Genomic DNA, 14,371 nt, shown 5'->3' on the forward strand with positions numbered 1-14,371 from the left:
TCTTGACGATGATGGCTAGCAATCGTAGTACAGTATCTTCTGCCAAGCACCCAGAAGATGCCAAGGGCTATCAGTCATGCTGCACTGTCTGCTGCCAGCTTAAGATGTAAAAAATAGATGGACCAGATTTTTTCTGTATTCATTTGCTTCCCCCTCTCTCCGTGAAATCAACGGCCTGCTAAACCCAGGATTTTGAGTTCAATCTTTGGGGGGGCCATTCTGTGTGACAGTTGTTTGTGTTTCTCCCTGATGCACAGCCACCTTTGTTGATTTTAATTCCCTGTACCTGTACGCCATGTCGTCACTCGCCCCTCCCTTCCTCCGTCAGACAATAGTTTTGCGCCTTTTTTCAGACCAGACGCCATAGCACTGGGATCATGGAGCCCGCTCAGATCACCATGGCAATTATGAGCACTATGAACAACTGGAGTATATGCAGAGCCAGGACATGCCAAAGGAAAACCAGGACCAGCCGATGAGGCGATTGCAGCGCGGCGACGAGAGTGATGAGGAAATTGACATGGACATAGACCTCACAGAAGGTACAGGCCCCAGCAATGTGCAAATCATGGTGTTACTGGGGCAGGTTCATGCCATGGAACGCCGATTCTGGGCCCGGGAAACAAGCACAGACTGGTGGGACCGCATCGTGTTGCAGGTGCGGGACGATTCCCAGTGGCTGTGAAACTTTCGCATGCGTAAGGGCACTTTCATGGAACTTTGTGACTTGCTTTCCCCTGCCCTGAAGCGCCAGAATACCAGGATGAGAGCAGCCCTCACAGTTGAGAAGCGAGTGGCGATAGCCCCGTGGAAGCTTGCAACACCAGACAGCTACCAGTCAGTCGGGAATCAATTTGGAGTGGGCAAATCTACTGTGGGGGCTGCTGTGATCCAAGTTGCTAGGGCAATGAAAGACCTGCTGATATCAAGGGTAGTGACTCTGGGAAATGTGCAGGCCATAGTGGATGGCTTTGCTGCAATGGGATTCCCAAACTGTGGTGGGGTGATAGACGGAACCCATATCCCTATCTTGTCACCGGAGCACCAAGCCACCGAGTACATAAACCGCAAGGGGTACTTTTCAATGCTGCTGCAAGCCCTGGTGGATCACAAGGGACGTTTCACCAACATCAACGTGGGATGGCTGGGAAAGGTACATGATGCTCACGTCTTCAGGCACTGTGTTCTGTTTCGAAAGCTGGAGGAAGGGACTTTCTTCCCGGACCAGAAAATAACCGTTGGGGATGTTGAAATGCCTATCGTGATCCTTGGGGACCCAGCCTACCTCTTAATGTCATGGCTCATGAAGCCGTACACAGGCAGCCTGGACAGGAGTCAGGACCTGTTCAAGTACAGGCTGAGCAAGTGCCGAACGGTGGTGGAATGTGCATTTGGACGTTTAAAAGCGCGCTGGCGCAGCTTACTGACTCGCTCAGACCTCAGCGAAAAGAATATCCCCATTGTTATTGCTGCTTGCTGTGCGCTCCACAATATCTGTGAGAGTAAGGGGGAGACATTTATGGCAGGGTGGGAGGTTGAGGCAAATCGCCTGGCCGCTGATTATGTGCAGCCAGACACCAGGGCGGTTAGAAGAGTGCAGCAGGTCGCGGTGCGCATCAGAGAAGCTTTGAAAACTAGTTTTGTGACTGGCCAGGCTACGGTGTGAAACTTCTGTTTGTTTCTCCTTGATGAACCCTCCGCCCCACCCACCCGGTTCACTCTACTTTCCTGTAAACAAACCACCCCACCCTCCCCCCTTTGAGCACCGCTTGCAGAGGCAATAAAGTCATTGTTACTTCACATTCATGCATTCTTTATTAATTCATCACACAACTAGGGGGATAATTGCCAAGGTAGCCCGGGATGGGTGGGGGAGGAGGGAAGGAAATGGACACACTGCAGGACACACTGCAGTTTAAAACTTTAAAACTCGGGCAATCATCTTGGGTGGAGTGACTGGGTGGCCGGAGGCCCCTCCACTGTGTTCTTGGGCGTCTGGGTGAGGAGGCAATGGGACTTGGGGAGGAGGCCTGTTGGTTACACAGGGGCTGTAGCGGCGGTCTCTGCTCCTGCTGCCTTTCCTGCAGCACAACCATACGCTGGAGCATATCAGTTTGATGCTCCAGCAGCCGGAGCATCGACTCTTGCCTTCTGTCTGCAAGCTGACGCCACCAATCATCTTCAGCCTGCCATTTGCTCTGTTCATCCCGCGATTCAGCCTGCTACCTCTCTTCTCGTTCATATTGTGCTTTTCTGTAGTCTGACATTGACTGCCTCCACGCATTCTGCTGTGCTCTTTCAGCGTGGGAGGACATCTGGAGCTCCGAGAACATATCATCCCGAGTCCGCCGTTTTCTCCTTCTAATCTTCACTAGCCTCTACGAAAGAGAAACATTTGCAGCTGGTGAAGGAGAAGGGAGAGGTGGTTAAAAAAAGACACATTTTAGAGAACAATGGGTACACTCTTTCACGTTAAATTTTGCTGTTCACATTACACAGCACATGTGCTTTAGTTCCAAGGTCATATTTTTCCTCTTATATTGAGGGCCTGCCGGTTTGGTGTGAGAGATCACTCACGCAGTGCCAGGCAACAGATTTCGGCTTGCAGGCAGCCATGGTAAGACACAATCTTTTGGCTTTTTTAACCTTCTTAAGAAGTGGGAATGGTTTCAAACAGTAGCGCCCTCATTTCCCATACCAAGCACCCGTTGGGTTGGCCATTTAAAATGGGTTTGTAATGTAAAAGGAGGGGCTTCGGTTTCCGGGTTAACATGCTGCACAAACCCAACTACCCCCCCACACACACACCCAATTCTCTGGGATGATCCCTTCACCCCTCCCCCCTACCGCGTGGCTAACAGCGGGGAACATTTCCGTTCAGCTGAGCAGGAACGGGCACCTCTGAATGTCCCCTTAATAAAATCACCCCATTTCAACCAGGTGACCGTGAATGATATCACTCTCCTGAGGATAACAAAGAGCGATAAGGAATGGATGTTGTCTGCATGCCAGCAAACACCGGGACCATACGCTGCCATGCTTTGTTATGCAATGATTCCAGACTACGTGCTACTGGCCTGGCGTGGTAAAGTGTCCTACCATGGCGGACGGGATAAGGCAGCCCTCCCCAGAAACCTTTTGCAAAGTCTTTGGGAGTACGTGAAGGAGAGCTTTCTGGAGATGTCCCTGGACGATTTCCGCTCCATCCCCATGCACGTTAACAGACTTTTCCAGTAGCTGTACTGGCCACGATTGCCAGGGCAAATTAATCATTAAACATTAAACACGCTTGCTTTTAAACCATGTGTAATATTTACAAAGGTACACTCACCAGAGGTCCCTTGTGTGCCCTCAGGGTCTGGGAGCACGCCTTGGGTGAGTTCGGGGGTTACTGGTTCCAGGTCCAGGGTGACAAACATATCCTGGCTGTTGGGGAAACCCGTTTCTCCGCTTCCTTGCTGTGAGCTATCTTCCTCGTACCCCGAACCCGCTTCCCTGTTGCGTGTTTCTCCATTGACGGAGTCAAAGCACACGGTTGGGGTAGTGGTGGCTGCACCCCCTAGAATGGCATGCAGCTCCGCGTAGAAGTGGCATGTTTGCGGCTCTACCCCAGACCTTCCGTTTGCCTCTCTGGCTTTGTGGTAAGCTTGCCTTAGCTCCTTAATTTTCACGCGGCACTGCTGTGCGTCCCTGTTATGGCCTCTGTCCTTCATGGCCTTTGAGACTTTCTAATATTTTGCCATTTCGTTTACTGCTACGGAGTTCAGCTAGCACTGATTCATCTCCCCATATGGCGAGCAGATCCCGTACCTCCCGTTCGGTCCATGCTGGAGCTCTTTTGCGATCCTGGGACTCCATCATGGTTACCTGTGCTGATGAGCTCTGCGTGGTCACCTGTGCTCTCCACGCTGGGCAAACAGAAAATGAAATTCAAAAGTTCGCGGGGCTTTTCCTGTCTACCTGGCCAGTGCATCTGAGTTGAGAGTGCTGTCCAGAGCGGTCACAATGAAGCACTGTGGGATAGCTCCCGGAGACCAATAACGTCGAATTCCATCCACACTACCCCAAATCCGACCCGCAAAGGCCAATTTTAGCGCTAATCCCCTCGGAGGTGGAGTAAAGAAACCGGTTTAAAGGGCCCTTTAAGTCAAAAAAAGGGCTTCGTCGTGTGGACATGTCCAGGCTTAATTCGATTTAACGCTGCTAAAGTCGACCTAAACTCATAGTGTAGACCAGGCCTCAGTGAACTATACCAGTATAATTATACTGGATTAAATTCACTCCTTAGTTTATACCAGTATAAAATATTCTTGTTTATACAAGCCTTAAAGCCAGGTTTATACTATACATTACCTCCTTGGGATAGTGTCAATTAGGAGTGAAAAAGTGTGCACAGACAGCTTATATGACCAAAAGATTGCTCCTGCTGATATAGCTTGTGTCATTCGGGGAGATAGGTTAACTACACTAGCAAAATAACTCCTTTTGCCAGTATAACCTGCATCTCCATTAGGGCGCTTTGTAGAGTAGACTAGCATTAAGTGTTGAAATTAGTTATTTCATAGCTGATCAACATACCCAAGAAAGAAGAGGGCTAGTCACACAATTTTCACAAGCTACTGTGAGTAGTGTTCCATGGCACCTCAATGGGCAGAACTTAGGAGATTGAGTAGTGGTATTTTCCCCATTTGACCCTGTGTAAAGAGAATAGTTTGAAAATATTCAAAGTACAAAAACTTTAAAAAGTCAACCAAAGAAGTGTTTTAACTGATTTTGTTGAAACTTAAGTTCTTTAGCTTCAGGTAGAGACCAAGAATGAAAACCTTCAGTCCAAATTTGAGTTAAGAACCTAAAAAAAAAAAAGTGGTGCTGGTGGGAGGTAAGAACAGAATACCCAACCTAAAGTTAAAATTAACAGTGCTGTACAACTAGGTAAGAGGTCTTTGGACTACAGTAATGAGCTAGATATATCAACTTCATATGGCGCCATGCAAGTTAAATGCTATTTCAGCTACAGAAGCAAAGTGTCACACACCAAGAAATTAACAATGCAACCACATTGGATAAGCTGACGAGGATTTAAAGAAGAACAAATGTTACTGAATGTGGTGAAACACAGAGATAACTAAACAAATGTGGCTAGTTGCTTAGTCTGGAGTTATTTGCACAGATTCTTACTAAGGAGAATTTTAGACAAATGAGGCAGGAGTAAGAAGATTTAGCAAGAAAGTTTTGGCTAAATATCAGCAAAAAAAAGTTTCCTGACATATGGGTAATTAGAGGGACTTGTCTCCAAAAGAAAGTACTGAAATCCTAATTCCTACAGATGGGCAGAGTACTGTTTTAAAAAAAAAAAAAAAAAAAAAAAAAAAAGTAGGGACCTAATCTAATCTGGGTGCACATTTTTGAGTATGCCCTGAACTCAGCTACCTATCATCATACGATCAAGAGTAAAATTTTCAATAGCCATTTCCCAAGAGAATTTCAGAGGCAAGTCATATTTGAAAGTGGGACTTTGGCTCCTAAAAAACTGAGAAGCTTTTGTAACCATTTTATCTGAAAACTATACAGCACTTGACCCAAAGAGACACCGGAAGATAGAGCAATGCCACAAGCAAGGATTAAACAGGGAGGAGAAACAGGGATATTCACATTTGCTGTAAAATAGCTCTCGGCTCAAGAGAAACCCACCAGAAGTTACAGAAACAAGTTTTACATTTGTGAAGATGATTCCACTGACTCTTCTTCCTACAAGCAGCACCTACACCACATGCTGAGTAATGGAATCTTTAAAGCTTTAAGAGATGCACATTTTATAGCTATTTAGATAAAATTCCCTCAACATTAAAATTGTAACACTAATAATGCTGAAGAAAACCCTAAAAGCTGTCCCCAGAAGCAACACTGCCTTCATTTCAGATGAGAAAATGGACATGAACTCTGTTTTAGTCTAGCAAAACATAGGATTAAACTGTGGATGTTTTTTGTTTTCTTCAGAGTTGTGTCACTTAGACTTTGTGGCAGCAATCTACACAATTTAATTTCCTTTATCCATTTTAGATTTGCTGTATTTCAATTTTGCTACTGTATTCTTGTATTGTACAATCCTTGTATTTTGAGAAAGGTAAATCAAGTACACTTATTTATCCTCTGCTACACCAGAAGTTTGATACATTTCTGTCACGTCTTCTTTCTAAACTAAGTAGTTTCAATATTTCTTCATATGTAACTTTTATAGAAAGATCATAGGTTTCCTACTGCTCAGTCAAGTTACAGTTTCCCCCAAGAGCCAAACTGACCAACATGACTGAAGACTATCTAGAGGCTAAGAATTACTGCCTAGACGTAATTAAATCCTGTAGGAAGTACAGGACACCACCCCTTATGGTGATGTACCAGATTTGTACAAAGTCTTCCTCAAAAGAAAAAACCAATATAACCTAATGTACATACTAACATGTTGCATCTATACATGTATTACACAGTTGCCTAGGCGAACATTTATCTCCTAACCCCAACAGACCACTACCTCATGTAGCTAGTTTCTTACAAGACAAGTTTGAAGCAAGCTACAGATAGTAAAAAAAGCTAGAGAGCTGAGTGTAGAGAAAGCTTTTGACAGGTTAAAATGAACAACACATCAGGCTGAAGCGTTCAGCAGATGTGATTCAAAGATCACTAATACAGATTAATGGACAAGAAATTGATAAGATGAAGTATTTCCCATTTGTCATTTCTGCTCCAGTATCTTTATTATCTAAGCAAAACTACCCTGGCTACCAAAGGGCAAGGTATGCTTGGGCATATTCTTATGAAGGACTTGAAGATATGGTAAGACTTCACTAGTTTGGTTATTTCAAGTCCACCTCAGCAACTGCAACAAGTTAATACTATCATCACTGAAAACAAACCATGAAAAATTGCAAATCCACAGATTTATATATAAATTATTGTATATACTCTATCATAAATTCATTTATAAGCCGAGCCCCCACCCCACCCCAAGGTGGATAAGTAAAAATGGCAAATTTTTATGACTCATTCATAAGCCAACCCTATAATTCAGGGGTCGGCAAACTTTGGCTCCCGGCCCATCAGCATAAGCCGCTGGCGGGCCGAGAGGCTTTGTTTACCTCGAGCGTCTGCAGGCACGGAGGTAAATCTAAGTAAACAAAATGTCCCAGCCGCCAGCGGCTTACCCTGATGGGCCGGGACAGCAACTGGTGGGGAAATTTGTGGGGGGGGGAGAAGCTGGGGGTCAGGTCAGTAACCCCTGTGACCACCCCCCACATGACCCCACCCCTAACCTGGGATCTCCCCAAGACCCCTCCCCCTATAACCCCTCCTCTCCCCATCCCTTCCCACCTTACTTGGAGCAAGCCAGAGGAGGATGTTTCTGCAGCTGCTTCGGAGCTGGGGGGAGAGCAGCGTGGCCAGAAGAGGAGAGACTCTGGCCCCGCCTCTTCCCTTCTGGCTCTGCTGACTGTGTTGCCTCTCTTTGCCCCCTCTGTTGCGGGGGGGGGGGGAAAAGAGCTGTGTCCCACCTCTCCCCCCCCATACCCATTCATAAGCCAACCCCCTTCTCTGATGCTTCCCTTTTATTACTAAAAAAATTCTGCTTATGTACGAGTATATATGGTACTTATTTAGTATGCTGCTACCATGTAAGTTTCCACCTATTTACTTTAAGACACTTCTGCAAAGTGATCAAAACCTCTCTCTAGGAAGGAGAACAGTGGGAGTTAAGACAAAGTTTAAAAGATTCTAAGTTTGTAAGGAAAAAAAGTATCTACAAGCCAAAAGCAAAAGGGGAGGGGGAAGAGAAGGAGAGATGCCCTGACCACTGATATGCAAAAGTAGTCCAGCTCCCTCATCTCTAACTCCAAACTCCATTCACAGCAAGAGACTCCTGCCATAGAGCTGTCCCTAAACAGAATGGAGGACTAACCACCTCTGGTTAACAAAACAATTTGATAAGTCTAGCCAAATATCCAGGCAGTGAATGTAGTCCTTATGAAAGAAGAGAGGCTGACAGCCATAGGGAGTCAGAATATGCACACCCACTAATAAGTTCAGTAATGGCAACAGTTCAAGCTTCCCCAAGCTGCTCATGTGTTCTCACTTGGAATAGTAGGAATCAACCATGCTAAAAAAAAAAAAAAAAAAAAAAAGGCCACACACACCACACCCCGAACTCTTACCCACCAGTCACTATTAAGTTTTTGTGGTGTTCATACACCTCCATTAGGAGCTAAATGGAGAAAAGGTATTTCGTGTCAAACATTTTCAAGTTCTACAAGTTAAAAAAAATGCTTTACAATTCTGAAATCAAAAAAAGGCCATATTTTAAAGCTCAGGTGTTTTAAGTCTGGGCACCTAGTTTTATATTTAGGCAGCTAAATGAAGGAGTACCCTTATATTTAGAGGTCTAGGGTACCCACAACTTCCAGTTAAGTCAGTGGGAGTTTCAGGTCTTCATCTCTGGAGAGCAAACCACTTGATAATTAAGTGCTTAAACATATATTTGGGGTAGCTGGCATTAGACTCTTTCTTTGACCTGGCTTTCTCTAATACATGCATAACATGTGTATATGTAAAAACCCCCACCAGAACAGACACTCCATTGCACACATTTCTACCACTGGGGAGAAGAGTGAACAACACGTGACAGATGCTAATCACATTTAATGGAAGGCATTCAGATACTACAGTGATGAGCATGGTATAATAATCTGAGCAGAATACCTGAGTTTGAGTTGACCAAAATTTCCTAAAATCACTTTCAAACAAACAATCTACATAGATTTCTAATACTAAACAAAAATCAGAGTATGAGAAGTCTGTTTCCCCAAAGTAAATGCACTAAATGGAAAACATAATTAATGCATCAATTACATTAGAGACTCATTTGCTATACACAAGTAGCTTAATCAAAATAGACAATTGCTCACTCCTTTACATATTATAAAATGTTTCCAATAATTGTTCTCACTAAGCTATCAAGTTAATCTTAAGGCATCAAAAGGAAGATTTTTCACTGGTGATCCTTTTTTTCTTTTTTTAGTCTGCAGAGTCTATTAGTGGATTGATCAAATTCATATTTTAATTGGGTCCAATTAACCTCTCAAAAAACAGTAATTTCTCAGTATTTTAAATTAATATGTTGATATCTTAATACATAAGAAAACTACACACCAAGATATACAATCTCTTGTATATGTTTATGGCCTTTTATGTGCTAAAAGGCCATAAACAGGCTAATGTTATCATTACAGAGGCTGCAAGAAATTGCTCTCCATAAGACATTATTGTCCAAAGATTAAATTTAGATACCCTGTCCCTTTCTGAAATAAATACAGAATTCTCATTTCTCCCCTAGGTTTTGCTTTCATTAGGAAAAAATAGCATTAGCTAACATGCATTAACCTCAACCTAAAAAATGTGAAAACTACAAACCATTTTTGTTGTTTTTTAAATTAAAATCAGCAAAGAAAGTGGCACCTTGAGGTAGCACAGGTTATTTTCACACCATGCTGATGTATTGGTTCAGCACAAATTCATACAGAAGAATCCACTTCCTAAAGTACCAATGCTACTGGTAGCAGCATACTTCAGGATTAGAGGCAAGTTCTGAATATAAATTCCTCCATTGGAAGAGACACCACAGAACTACTTTGTCCCACCAAAAGTGCAGATCACATTGATTTTGCTTTTTTGAGAAAATGACATCAACTGAAGTAGCTGTAGTTGCAGCAGGTATAAATAACATCAGTCTCTGAAGACAACTGTAGGATCCTGAAAACATGAAAAAGTTTTTCTATGTCAGAAAGGGTCTATGTCAGCTTTGTCTCAGCTAAGCCGTTTATGAAGCCACAAAAATAAAAAATTTCTACACTTATAGTTGTAACCAGTAGGGGTCATTTCAGTGTAAAAATTGCAATGAAAGGGACAAAAAAAAAAAGTAAAAGATATCAGTTTCCATTCACATACACTGTAGTTATGTACATTGTTTCCTTAGCTAGTCAATTTCACTTTTATTCAAGCATATCTGTTATAGAAGAACCACATGCACTGCAATAGACATGACATACAGTAATAATTTATCCTGTTAGCCTGTGAAGAAAATATTACATATAGTGTTAAAAGCTAGCAATAAGGTAGATAACCTACCCTGTCATACTTCTACCTGCAAGTTATATATCTAAACTGTCTGATTAGTTCAAAATAAGTCCTTTTATTGGTTCAGAGATCAAAATTTCTTCCACCCCAAAACAAAAAAACTAGGCCAGTTACATACCAAACAGTTTCATAGCTTAAGACAATCACAGGTAGAACTTTACATAAAGCAACATTTATCCTAGTAATATCTTCTAGATTTGGTAAGTTTAAGCAGTTGCTTCTTTCATTTGAGAATAATAGTTCCTAAATTATCTCCTTGATGATTGCTACAGGAACAACTGGAACTAGTTTCCAGTCACAGAGCACTGACTGAAATATAATCTTGCCAACGGATGCTTCATACCATTTTTAAGAGAGAGTATATGGGATGTTACTAGTTGAAATCATGCAAAGTTCATATTGCATCACTTCAAAAAGAATGAAATGTTCCTAAACTGCCAGAAAAGTCCACATTGTGATACACAAAGAGATCTGGCTTGTCAAGACATTTAATTACTGTAGGCTTTCATTATTCCACTCTCCAGATCAAGCTATGCTTATACTTAGAACATGCAAGAAGAGGGACCATTATCCAAACAAAGATATTTTAATCATGATAACTTTCTATATACTTATAATATTCTGTATATGTATATTTGTTTTAAATCAATTTGTTTCTATGTATGTGGGAAAGAAAGACCAATGCAACATAGAATGAATCAAGCAAGCCTCTTGAAAAATTAGTTCAGAACTATTTATTAATTCATTAAAATACTCAACCCAATTCTGCTTTCTTTACTTCAGCTATGCCCATGCAACCCCACTGAACGAATCCTGAGAGAAGAATGTTATACTATTTGTTTCTGTATACGCACGACACACCAACTTCTCTCATATTTTTAATGTTGTGGTTTAGTTAACTTGTGGATAATATCAGTTATAAAACTAGTATTGGATACTAAAACGATACGTTTACCAGCAAAGAACATATTTAGAAGGCTGTCACTTTTGTCAGGATGGCAGTTTTATTTTAATGGGTTTTGTTGTGTTGTTTTCAAACAGTTTTTGGACGAGTGCCTCCTCCTTAAAAGGAATTTCCGAACTCTTTACTGCCCTCTAGCCCCAAAGCCAAGAACACCCTCTCCTTTTACTTTCCAGAATTGTCCGGTCTGTCTTTAAAAAACCCACCAAATAAAATTATGCATTTTCCACATTGAACTATTTCTAATCTCTTAACACCACGATGTATTTTACTCTTACGTTTTAAGCTTTCCCTTCCTCAGCAACCTGACAAATGTCAGACTCCAGGACTCCTTCCTGCCAAGTAAAGGTAAGCAAGTAAGCTACAGGGGAAAATATCCCTGCATTTCCTATATAGTCATCTCCACCACATATGAAGCAGGCAAAGTGAGCTTGGCGGGGTTGGAGAAGAGCTGCTGCCGTACGGATTTTTCCCTTATAGGAAAAAGGAAAGACGCATTTCATCATATGGGGGTGGGGGGTGTTAAGTGACAGGAACAGGAAGGAGAAGTTTGCCACAGATGACCAGTCTTTCTATTTCCTTCCACAGAAGGAATCCGGAATAAGCATCACGTGCATTATTGATCTCTGTTTATTGCACGAGGGCAAATTGCCAGGCTGTTGTTTCAAGCGCTTTAAATCTTATCAAGAAATTTGGCAGGGACATCAATAGTTGACCGAACTGATACTAGTTAACATGATCTACGAATGAACAGGGATTCGAGATTGCAACAGTTTTGGAATTTATAACAAACTACTTCACAACTACCAAACTTAAGTCAACGTTTCAAAACATGGGTTTTTCTCAGCAGCAGCAACATTCAGTTAAATCCTGTCCGAAAGTCAGAGTGAAGGCAAAAAAGTTAGTTGCTACCACAACACGATTACTACTAGTCTAATTTTCTTCTCCCGATTGCGAGAAGCAGACAGTCTCACGTAAGAAACGGCATGGCTGGCAGGAGCAGAACCATTACTAATGTCGAAGAAAGCAACAAGGCTAACAGAAAGAGAAAGCCTAGGCTACTACCTGATACGAAACGCTGCCAGGAGGGAACAGCTCGGTCTCGGTGCCCCACCAAAACAATTAGTGAAATCCTCATTCAAATTTAAACAATCGCAATTGATGTTTAGACAAACGCAGGAGCAGGAATAAGTAACAACTCTTCAGAGCTGCAAATAAATATAAAAGAGGGCACCTGCCCATGATCAGTGGAAGGGTTGGGAAATAATCATGTGTTGCTCCCTTTCGAACTGCACGGAGATTTGGGGGGGGGGGGGGGGGGGGGGGGGGGAGGAAGAGAAGAGGAGCAGAAAAACCCAGGCAAACTCCATCAAGAACAAGGTCCCAGCAGCCAGCCTTACATGCTCGTCGTCCCCCCGCCCGCCCTGACACCTAGCAGATAGACATGTTACTATTCAAAGCAATTCGCATTTAAAACCCCCGCAGCTCACACAGACTCTGCATTGGACGGGTTGGGAGGAAACAATCCAGTCACAAGGCGACGGGACCCCTTTGCCCAGCCCTTTAGCTGGCGAACGAGAGGGGGCCGCAGCGACCCTCGGCTCTAGGCAAAGGAGCTAAAACTTCGCAGAGAGGGAAACGGGGAGGCACCGGGCAGGGCGAGCCTGGCGGCGGGGCGAGGGCAGCCCTGACAGGAGCAGGGAAGGGGTCGCGCTGTTGTTACCTTCGCAGACGCCCACTTCGTACTCGGTGATGGAGTCCCCGTTGAGCGGGGGGCGGATGACACAGCGAAGCCCGCGGTCGCAGGCTCCGTGCAGCCCGTAGACGCCCCCGCAGCTCTCGTTGCGCTGCCGGGCGCACATGAAACAGCAGCCGCAGATGCCCAGCACGATGCTGCCGGGGCAGCTCTTGGGCTCCTCGCACTTGGACTCGTCGCAGGGGAGGCAGACGAGCGCCCGGGTTCCAGACTCGCCCAGCAGCACCAGGAGCAGCCACCCCGCCCCCAGGTGCCAGCCGCCGCCGCCCGGGCGCCTCCTCCCCGCCAAGACAGCTGCCAGGTACATCCCGGCCGCCGCAGCCCGGCCCGGCCCGGGGGAGCCGCGCAGAAGCCCCCGCGCTAGGTCACGGATCCCAGAGTCCGGCCCGAACCAGCCCAGTGTCGGCTCCTGTCCGCCGCCCCCGCCTCCGGCCCCCAGAGAAAAGTTTCCTCTCTGCGGCGCCAGCCAAACTTCTGCTCCAAGCGGCGGCGGCTCCGCCCGCTCCCCTCCGGGAGGCTGCGTCCGTCCGTCGGTGCCTCGCCTGCCCCCTGCGGGCTCCGCGGCTCCCCCTGCCCCACCGGCTCCTCGCTCACTCAGCTCCGTGCGGGGGCGCGCTGGGAGGCTGCGGCGAGTCCTGGCGCAGTAAGTGCGGCGGTTGGCTCTACCCCGCTCGCTGCCCGAGCCCGGACTCCAGCCTTCGGCTGCCTGCGACTCTCCCAGCTCTGCACGCGACCCCTCCCCGTTCCCCATTGGGCGGTGATCGCGATCGCCCCGCCCCGCCTTTCCGTCCGCCCAGCTCATTGGCTAACTGACTCCGCTCCGCCCCTTCCCCCTCAGCCCCAGATCGTGGAGCTAGAGGCGCAGCGGCAGCCGCCTGGGCCCCACAGCGGGGACCGTCTCCCTCCGCCCTTTCCTAGCCCGGGGCTCCGCGCGCGGGCGGAGGCGGAGCGACGCGAGGCCGGGGAGGGGCGGGCACATCCGTGTCGCCTTGCGGGCCGGAGCTCCGTGCCCGTGGGGCCCCGCCCGGGCCGAGAAGGCAGCAGCCCGGAGTCGGGACAGGCAGCGCCCCGCGCCCGGGCGGAGCTGAGGGAGCCTCCTCCTCTTCCCTGGGGTACAGGACCCGGGGCAAGACTCTTCCCCTCCCCCCGCTGGCTCAGTGGCTCTTCTCAGCCCAGGGCCACGGAGCCCCTGAGCGAGGGGGTGTTACTGGGCTCCCAGCAACGCAGCGGGGAGCGGCTCCTGCCCGCAGGGCTGAGGCGGAGGTGCTCGGCGCGCCGGGGGCTGTGCTGCGATTTAAGCTTTTCTGGCTTCTTACAGGGATGAGCGTGGTATAAACATCTGGCGAGCTGGGAAGTGTCGCCGCCCTGCCCGTAACAGCGCTGACAACACCTCGCCAAAAGGGTTGGGTGCTCTCCCAAGCCCGCTTCTTCCTTCCCCACCTCCCACCTAAGGGAAAAGCCTCCATTGCTCCCAT

At 46.2% G+C, this 14,371-nt stretch overlaps 1 protein-coding gene across 4 annotated transcripts in view; it reads right to left on the reverse strand.

Annotated features, from left to right (window-relative positions):
• Positions 1 to 13,598, reverse strand: part of CRIM1 (cysteine rich transmembrane BMP regulator 1) — a 287,081-nt gene extending 273,483 nt beyond the window's left edge. For all 4 annotated transcript variants that reach the window (XM_024209732.3, XM_024209734.3, XM_024209733.3 and 1 more), the window contains exon 1: positions 12,864 to 13,598. In XM_024209732.3, coding sequence (XP_024065500.2) covers positions 12,864 to 13,203 — 340 coding nt within the window. In that variant the 5' untranslated portion in view covers positions 13,204 to 13,598. The remainder of the gene's footprint in view (positions 1 to 12,863) is intronic.
• Positions 13,599 to 14,371: the final 773 nt, after the last annotated feature.

The sequence above is a fragment of the Terrapene carolina genome, unplaced genomic scaffold, assembly GCF_002925995.2.
Source record: "Terrapene carolina triunguis isolate 2854851 unplaced genomic scaffold, T_m_triunguis-2.0 Scaffold85, whole genome shotgun sequence".
Lineage (NCBI taxonomy): Eukaryota > Metazoa > Chordata > Testudines > Emydidae > Terrapene > Terrapene triunguis.